The sequence below is a fragment of the Pongo abelii genome, chromosome 20 (assembly GCF_028885655.2).
Source record: "Pongo abelii isolate AG06213 chromosome 20, NHGRI_mPonAbe1-v2.0_pri, whole genome shotgun sequence".
Lineage (NCBI taxonomy): Eukaryota > Metazoa > Chordata > Mammalia > Primates > Hominidae > Pongo > Pongo abelii.
The window spans coordinates 5,367,749-5,377,252 of record NC_072005.2 but is presented as its reverse complement, the minus strand read 5'-3'; the positions used below and the strand labels follow the sequence as shown (position 1 = coordinate 5,377,252).

Below are 9,504 nucleotides of genomic sequence, written 5' to 3'. Positions count from 1 at the left end.
CCTCCCGAGTTCAAGCAATTCTCCTGCCTCAGCCTCCTGAGTAGCGAGCAGCTGGGACTACAGGCACGCACCACCACGCCCAGCTCATTTTTGTAGTTTTTAGTACAGACAGGGTTTCACCATGTTGGCCAGGAAGGTCTTGATCTCCTGACCTCATGATCCGCCTGCCTTGGCCTCTTAAAGTGCTGGGATTACAGGTGTGAGACACTACGCCTGGCCTGAAAAATTTTTTTTTATAGAGGTGGGGTCTTGTTATGTTGCCCAGGCTGGTCTCAAACCTCTAACCTTGAACGAACCTCCCACCTCGGCCTCCCATCCCATCCCACCTGGGATCCCATGAGACATCAGAGGAAATGGAGTAAAAGGGGTTGGAGAACTCTGTGACACCTTTGCAACTTTTCTGGAAATCTAAACTGGTTCCAAAATAAAACATTTATTTTAAAAGAAAAAATGTGAATGAAGAATGAGGCCATCCAGGATGAGCGGCCCGTGTGCCCGGGACTGGAACCAAAGCACGGACGCCCCGTCTCAAAGCCACTCCGGCACCATGGTCACAGCCGCCCCGAAAAGGCCCCCCAGCCCTCACCACCCCTCTCTTGCCCGCCCACAGAAACGGGCATCGGCTTTAGGCTTGATGGGGATGGGTGTCCCCCAACCCCAGTCAGAGGCGGGTGGCCCAACAGCAGCGAGGCTGAGAATCCGCTTTCAAACCCACTTTATTCTTTTCAGACTAGAAACATTCCTCATTGCGCCCCCCCTCCCTGCCCTAGATCTTTACTGACCAGGGGCCTCAGGAGGGACTGGGGAGACAGTGGTATCCTCTGCCTCCAGGGACGTGGTGCTGCAGTGGCAGTGGGGACTGGCACGGCCCAGCAGCTCCAGCCTCCGGGAGCGTAGCCGGGCTTGAATGGCCCAGATGGGGGGCTGGTGGCCAGGTAGGGAGGGGTCCTCGTCCCTGAAGCTGTCGGTGGTGGAGTCAAAGCTGTCTTCTGTGCCGGCCACCGACTGTTTGCACACGGGGCAAGAGCGCCGGGGGGCTTGGGAGAACCAGGGGTCAATGCATTTGCAGTGGTAAGTGTGGGAGCAGGGCAGGATCTTGAGTTGGTCGCCCTCCTCGTACTCATCCAGGCAGATGGCACACAGGTCGTTGCGCCGCGTGAAGGTGCGGACCTGGGCCTTCTGGCAGGTAGACGTCTTCACCGGCCGTCTGCGGCTGCAGCAGGCCTGGGCCCAGAGCCACAGGCAGTTCAGGACGAAGAAGGTTGATATGACCAGGGCCAGGGTACAGCCCAGTGCCCAGGACACGGTCAGCACGGGGTGACAGTCCAGGTCGTGGCACGGCGGGTCGTCGGGCAGCAGCAGCACGTGGGCCGACTTGTCGCAGCCCAGGATGACCCGCAGGTCCTGCGAGGCGGCCTCGCCCACGAACACCGAGGGGATGGCGATCTGGCCCCTCAGGTCCTCGTAGACGTGGGTCATGCTCACGAGGTCGTCGGAGTGGACGTTGTGCACGATGGCCGCCTCGAAGCCGGCGCGCTGGGCGTTCAGCACCTTGAGGTCGAAGGTGCAGTCGTAGCGGCGGATCAGCGCGATGGCGCCCAGAGAGCGGTTGCCCAGTCGCGGGGCCTCGATGGGATGGCACGCGTTGGCTGGCTTGACCTCCATCAGGTAGCCGCGTATGCCCTCGGGGGCCAGGGGGACGCCGAACAGCGCCGGCAGATCCGCGAAGTCCACCGAGCTCGAGTTGTCTTCTAGCATGGCCCGTACCACCGCCTGCGCGGGCACCTGGAGCAGCGACAAGACCAGCAAGGATTTGACAGCCACCAGGGCTCGGCCCGGCCGTGGCCACCCCATGGTCACCCGCTTTGCTGGCTGTGTGCTGCTAGGTCCCACTGGAGATGGCAGGCCTGAGGCCTTTGGGCATCTCCGGGGCCTCCCAGGGGGCCTGTGGCCAGGATGCGAAGGCAGTTGAGTTGGAATGACCGCGTGGTTCAGAGGCAGTGACGCAGCCACTGTGACCCTGGTGGTCCTAGGCATTAAGTGCTCCGGACGGCAGAGCAGCGTGCATCATGTCTTTGAAGGCCGGTCTCAGGAGGTGCTGGCGCAGGTGGCCTTTCTGGCAGATGACATGGAGACCGGGAGTCGCCAGGGTTCTAGATGCCCCCAGCTTCTGTGACATCGCCCTGGTACATTCTGTCCCAGGAGCTGCCAGCTGCTTGGGCCCGTGGCCAATGGATCATTCCTAGGTCTGTGATTTGCCGGTGCCTGGGCAACATTTGAGATAACTTCTTGAAGGCTCAGGGAATCTTTGGACCCAAGGAGGCCCAGGGATGCCTCAAAAGGGCTGCTGGCCCCCAGCGGTGCAGATTCAGCCCTCACTGTGCTAAGACTCTACCGGCATCAGCTTCTGGAGGTTCCTAGCAACACACTGGAGAAGGTTCAATGTTACCCTTGTCTGAGACTCCAAGAGGGACCCAGACTTGTTCAAGTCACGCCCCTCTACAATGAGGTCAGTGCTTAAAACCCAAATGCCTGGCCCTCTCTCACCATCCCTCACTCTGCTGCAGCCACACAGGTCTCCTTGCTGTTCCTCCAACACACCAGGCAGGATCCTGCCCCAGGGCCTTTGCATGGCCTGGGCCTCCTGCCTGGAAGGCCCTTTCTCTCCGTAGCTGGCTCTTTTATCCGGACTCAGGTCTGAGTCCATATATCCTCAGAGCCCAACTGGACTTGATTTGGAGGGAGGGTGAAGTGCTGGGGTCAGGGTGGGGCTGGTGGGGGTCAGTAGTCCCAAGTCCTCACCGCCAGGTTGGCCTCCAGGCTTGCACCAGCTTCATTCTCTCTCCCTGTAGCATTGCCTCTCCAGCTGGGTCTCCAACTGTGGCCCCTGCCTGAGCTTCAGCCCTGGGCATCAGCCTCACCTCCTCCCCAGTCCCCATCCCCCAAATTTCATACCCTCAATCTGTCTGCAACCCACTCAAGTCGGATTTCTGTCTCTGCCATTCAAAATCTGTATGACATCAGCTAAATTCCTTAGCCTCTCTGGGCCTCAGCTTCCAGACCTGTAACACAGTCTTTCCCATGCTCTAAACTCTCCCATGTCTCCCCATTGCCCTCCAGATAAAGACCACACTCTTCTCTGTGGCCTGCATGCACCCCTGTGGTTGGGCCCCTGCCAATCTCTGAAGCCTGGATGATTTGCAGTGCCCCAGAGGCATCTTGCTTTGTTCACCTCTAGAATTTTGCAAATGCTGTTCCCTCTGCCTGGAACAGAATTCTTGCTCCTCAACTTCACTTTGCCAGGCTGACTACTTAGTCTTTAGGTTTTCTGTGTTGGCCTAATACCTCTCAGAGCAGCCCTCAGCCAGTGACAGATGGGAAGTGGTAGATAAATGCCCCCACTCCCTCGTCCCTCTTATGGGACAAATCGAAGTATGTTCTACCATGTCTCCTAGAGATCCCCAGTCAAATGAGCTCCATAAGTCAATGAACCCAGTACTGTCTTGTCAATGAGCCCGCTACTGTCTCCTTCCCTTCCCCACTCACTTCTCTCCCCTCCCAGAGCTTCTGAGATCACCTCCCAAACAAATCTCTTATACCATGTAGTGGGTGGGACTGTGGCCCCAAATAGAGATGTTGAACCCCTAACCCCTGGTTCTGACCAACCCCTGTGAAATGGACCTTATTTGGAAATAAGATCTTTGCAGATCTTTTCCTTCTAAGAAAGGGAGAAAAGGCCGGGCACGGTGGCTCATGTCCGTAATCCTAGCACTTTAGGAGCCCGAGGCAGGCAGATCAGTTGAGGCCACGAGCACATGCTGCCATGCCCGGCTAATTTTTGTATCTTAATAGAGACGGAGTTTTGCTAGGTTGCCCAAGCTTGTCTCGAACTCTTGACCTCAAGTGATCTGCCATCTCAGCCTCCCAAAGTACTAGGGTTACATTGTGAGCCACCGTGCCCAGCCCCTGGTGGCACTCCTGCCCCTGCTCTGTCTACTGCCACAAACGGAGGCCACACTATCCAGAGGCCACTGCCTTGGCCACTGTGGATGGCCCTTGCAGGCCAGTCAGAGGCAGGTTTTTCAGTCCAGCAGACATGAGAGGAGGCGAGGGTGGAAAAACAGAAGCAGAGAGGGACAAACGTAGTGGTCAGGCTCGGGTTGGCTGTGATATGCAAGACCCAACCACAGTGGTGTAGGCGTACAGGGCTGATTTGCTCCTGAATGTGGAATGTGAGTAGTCAGTCCTGGGATGGCAAGGAGATGCTGTGGTGTCTGCAGCCCAGACTTCTTCCATCCACCATATCCTCAGTAAGTGGCCTCCTCCTCGTGCGGCAGGGCAGCTGCGTGAGCTCCAGCCATCACATCTGCCTCACAGGCAATGAGAAGAAGAGTGAGGAAGAGCTCACCCTGTCCCTTTAAGGACACTTCTTGGAAATCCCAGGCACCACTTCTGCTCACACTGCATTGGCCAAAATTAGTCACGTGGCCACACCTGGCAGAAAGCTTGCTGGGAAATGTAGTCTTTATTCTGAATGACCAACTGTGCAGCTGAAAACCAGGGCTTCTATTACTATGGAGGACGAGAGAACAGATGTTGGAGGTGTCCAACACCACCTGTCACTCGGACACACTTGAGTAACCTAGCCTTCAATGGCTGCCCAATACTTATTTGTTGAATGAATGAATCCCCACACCTCCAGCTTAGGCCTCCTTCAGTGGTGAGTGAGCTCACTGTCCCTGGGGATGGAAATGAGCTTTTCCCAGGCCCTTCTGTGCACCAGACTCCAGGCCATGTGGCTTCACTCCACCATTCAACCACTCTGAGCCTCATTTGCCCCTTCTGTAAAAAGGAGGCAGCATCAGCACCTGCACTGCGGGGTTCACTGAGCATGGACGGTGCTAAGCATAGTGCCTGCTCAGGCACCGTGCCAACCCAAAGGGAGGCACCTGGCTTATTCTTTTTTTTTTTTTTTGTGAGACGGAGTCTCGCTCTGTCGCCCAGGCTGGAGTGCAGTGGCGCCATCTCAGCTCCCTGCAAGCTCCGCCTCCCAGGTTCATGGCATTCTCCTGCCTCAGCCTCCCAAGTAGCTGGGACTACAGGCGCCCACCACCATGCCCGGCTAATTTTTTGTATTTTTAGTAGAGACAGGGTTTCACCGCATTAGCCAGGATGGTCTCGATCTCCTGACCTCGTGATCCGCCCGCCTCGGCCTCCCAAAGTGCTGGGATTACAGGCATGAGCCACCGCGCCCGGCCACACCTGGCTTATTCTAGAGAATCTAGAAGGCTTCCTGGAGGTGTTGTCTTCTAGACTGAGATCAGAATGAGCAGTGGATAGTGCTATGAACAGGAAACGTGATCCTGGCAGCTAGAACAGCACGGGCAAACGCCCTGCCTGAGTAGCCTGGTCTGGCATCCAGTAGATGCTTAATAAGTGAACATAGAACTCCCTGCCATCACTCAGGGCCTGCCCCCTCTGAAAAAGGGTCTCAGCTTCATCCCAGCTTCCTCAGTCCCCCAACAGCCAGGCCTGGGCCCTTCTCCAGACGCCTCCACGAAAGCAGAGTGGTGCCAAGGACTGGCAGCTTAACGAGGCCGGCCCGTGCCAGCCCCGCCAGCCCCCACCTTGGCTGCTGTTCTTCGTGAGAAGCTGCCGAGGCCCCCTCCTGCCCAGCCAGGTGGCGCCCCGTCTGTGTTTCTCTAAGGGGGAGTGTGGCCAAATGGGGAAACTGAGCCCCAGAGGAGGGGGGCACTCGGGGATGGCAGGAGCCACCAGCACTGCCACTGAGCAACGCAGCCTGCAGCGCGTGACCATGCTTTGCAGGAAACTCCGCTGACACCCTGCATCCAGGGCCAGGTTCCTGTGGACACCCCTTCTTCCAGAGGGGGGAAACTGAGTCTGTGACAGGGGATCAGACTCACTAGGACTACAAAGCCGCAAAGTGACTGAGCTGGAATTCGAACCCTGGCCCCATGAATGCACTCACTGAGTATTTAGGGTTCCCCACTGGGTGCCCACATATGCGCTGAGAAACACAGCGGACTCCAAGAGTTCTCCGGCCCCTGCCCAGCCCTCAAGGAGCCCCAGGATTGGGGGAGAGATGGACCCAGACAGCCAGGGCTGAGGGAGCCCAGATAATGGGGTTCAGGGCAGGCTTCCTGGAGTAGGGGAGATTTCAAGTGGACTTGAAGGACAAGTAGGAACTTGGCAAGAAAAGTGGAAGTTGGGGGAAAGAGCATACCGGGCGATGCCCGGTTCACAGTCCGTACGAAAGGACGGGCTGTGCAGTTGATTCAGAGCATTTTGAAGAATTGCAAAATAAGTCCTTAGGGCTAAGATGAGGGAGGACTGGGATGTTTGAGGATTTAATTACCAAGCGAACTTAATTACCAAGAAAAGGTATTTGCTTGTGTTGTCACTGATTTGTCTATTCTGCCATTCAGCAAGCATTCCCTGAGGCTGCACCCTGGCTGGGCAAGGCTAGGTAGGTTCCAGGGCATCTGCAAATGAGGACTGGGGCTTTTGCCCACAGGAGGACTCAGGGAACTCAGGGCTGGTGCCTGCTGGATTAAACCTCCCCACACTCCTGCAACAGAGGCATGTTAATTCCACCTTCCAGATGAGGAACAGAGAGGTGACACGATTTACCTGAAGCCACACAGCACACCAGGGGCCAAGCCTGAATTCAAACCCGGGTTCACAGAGCCCTGTGTGCTTTGCTCTTTCACTCAACTGTCTCTTTTTTTTTTTTGAGACAAGGTCTTGCTCTGTTACCCAGGCTGGAGTGCAGTGGCGCCATCTCGGCTCACCACAACCTCCACCTCCTGGGTTCAAGCGATTCTCCTACCTCAGCCTCCTAATCAGCTGGGATTACAGGCATGCACCACTATGCCTGGCTAATTTTTGTAGTGGGTTTTGTCATGTTGCCCAGGCTGATCTCGAACTCATGCCTCTTGATCCATATTTAATGAGCACCTGCTATCCGCTAGTGCTGTGCTGGGGACACTGCTGTGACCAAGAGAGATCCCACTCTCAGGGAGTTTATTATCTAATGAATTGCAGTTTTTTGTGTTTTTTTTGTTTGTTTATTTGTTTGTTTGTTTTTAGTGCAACAGGATGATGGAGTAGCAGGTTATGGAGGGGGGTGGTGAATTTAGTTAGGAGTGATCAAGGAGGGCCTCCCTGAGGAGGTGACATATGTGCAGAGACCTAAAAGATGGGAACGATTTGGCCAGGTGTGGTGGCTCATGCCTGTAATCCCAGCACTTTGGGAGGCCGAGGTGGGTGGATCACGAGGTCAGGAGTTCGAGACCTGCCTGGCCAATATGGTGAAACCCCGTCTCTACTAAAAATACAAAAAATTAGCTGGACATGGTGGCATGTACCTGTGGTCTCAGTTACTCGGGGGGCTGAGGCAGAAGAATCGCTTGAACCTGAGAGGTGGGTGGAGGTTGCAGTGAGCTGAGATTGCGCCATTGCACTCCAGCCTGGCGACAGAGCAAAACTCCAACTCAAGAAAAAAAAAAGATTGGAAAGATTCAACCACAGAAAGACATGAAGGGAGATGTGGGGAACGGCATTCCAGGCAGAGGGAACAGCAAATGCGGAGGTCCTGAGGCAGGAAACGTCGAAGAGGGCAGTGTAGCCAGAGGAGACTGCATCTGGGAGTAGAGAAGTGGTCATTAGTGTTTAGTCTACAGGTCTACGAGTTTTGACAAATGCACAATCATGTAACCCCACCACAATCAAGATACAGAACAGTCCCATCTCCCCAAAATGTTTTCTTATGTCCCTTTGTCCTCTACCAGGAATGCTTCAGTGGACAAAACCTGTCTTGGCCAGGCATGGTGGCTCACGCCTGTAACCCCAGCACTTTGAGAGGCTGAGGCGGGAGGATCGCTTGAGTCCAGGAGTTTGAAACCAGCCTGGGCAACATGGTGAGACCCGTCTCTACAAAAACAAAAACAAAACAAAAACAAAACAAAACAAAAACAACAACAACAAAAAACCAGGCATGGTGGTGTGCATCTGTAGTCATAGCTACTTGAGAGGCTGAGGCAGGAGGATTGCTTGAGCCCAGAAGGTTGAGGCTGCAGTGGGCCACGATCACACCATTGCACTCCAGCCTGGGCAACAGAGCAAGACCCTGTCTCAACAAACAAAAAACAGGCTGGGCACGGTGGCTCATGCCTGTAATCCCAGCACTCTGGAAGGTCAAGGCAGGTGGATCACCTGAGGTCAGGAGTTCAAGACCAGCCTGGCCAATATGGTGAAACCCCACTCTACTAAAAATACAAAAATTAGCTGGGCGTGGTGGCATGTGCCTGTAATCCCAGCTACTCGGGAGGCTGAGGCAGGAGAATCGCTTGAACCTAGGAGATGGAGGTTGCAGTGAGCCAAGATCACGTCACTGCACTCAAGCCTGGGCAACAGAGCAAGACTCTGTCCCAACCAACTCCCACCTCCACCTCCCCCCGCCCCCCCACAAACACATACACACCCTAGTCTCTGCCCCTAGCCTTTTCCTGGAGGAAAAGACACACCCGGGGGTTCCCTGAGCAATTTCCAGAACATCATTATAAATGGGAGCATACAGCGGGCGGCCTTTTGTGTCTGGCGTCTTTCACTCTGCAGAATGCATTTGAGGATCACCCACATTGTTGCGTGTCTCGGGTGCTGTTTCCTTATGACTGCTGAATAGCACTCCGCTGCGTGGAGGTGACCCGGTTTGTTTATGCAAACACACCTGCTGGATCGCTTCCAGTTTGGGGAGATTAGGAATAGAGCTGTTAGAAACTGCCAGGTACGGGTTTTTGCATGGACGTGTGTTTCCATCTCTCTTGGGGGAGTTCCCTGGAGCGGGATTGCTGTGGGGGGTTTGGTGCTTGTATGTCTAACTTCATAAGGAGTTAAGGGGTTGCAACGTTTTGCCTTCCCATGGGCAGCGTAGGAGAGCTTCGGATGCTCGCCATCCTCACCCGCTCTTGGTATTGTCAGCTGAAAGAATTTTAGCCATTTTAGCAAGTGTGAAGTGATATCTCACTGTGGTTTGGATTTGCATTTCTCCAGTGACTAATGGCATTGAGCATCTTTGCACGTGCTTTTTTTTTTTTTTTTTTGCCATCTGTGTGTCTTCTTTGGTGAAGTGGCAGTTCAAGCCTTTTGCCACAGGGAGCTGATTAATGCTTTTAAAGGCTTCGTTTGATGCGGAGAGTGACAGGTGGAGAGGTGTGGAGAGGGAGGAAGTGACGGTCTTGATCCAGGCAGGAGCCGATGGGTGGGCGTGGAGGGGTGAAAGTGGGCCAGTTCTGGAGGCAGAGCCCTTGGCTGAGATGTGGAGGGGCCAGAAACGAGGCACATCCGAATGACAGCTGAGAAAACCGAGCCCAGAGAGGGAAAGCGACTTGCCAAGGTTGCACAGCAGAGCAGTGGTAGAACCAGGATTTGAACTTATTTCTGAGGACTCCCCGACCCCAGGACTGCCCTGACTGTGTGAGGATA

The 9,504-nt window shown here is 54.9% G+C and overlaps 1 protein-coding gene across 1 annotated transcript; it reads right to left on the bottom strand.

The window, feature by feature from the left end:
- Positions 1–698: 698 nt before the first annotated feature.
- Positions 699–2,369, bottom strand: ZNRF4 (zinc and ring finger 4). Its single transcript, XM_002828496.4, has one exon. It carries the CDS (start codon positions 2,035–2,037, stop codon positions 775–777), a length of 1,263 nt encoding a protein of 420 aa, XP_002828542.3. The 5' UTR covers positions 2,038–2,369; the 3' UTR covers positions 699–774.
- Between the last annotated feature and the right edge of the window lie 7,135 nt (positions 2,370–9,504).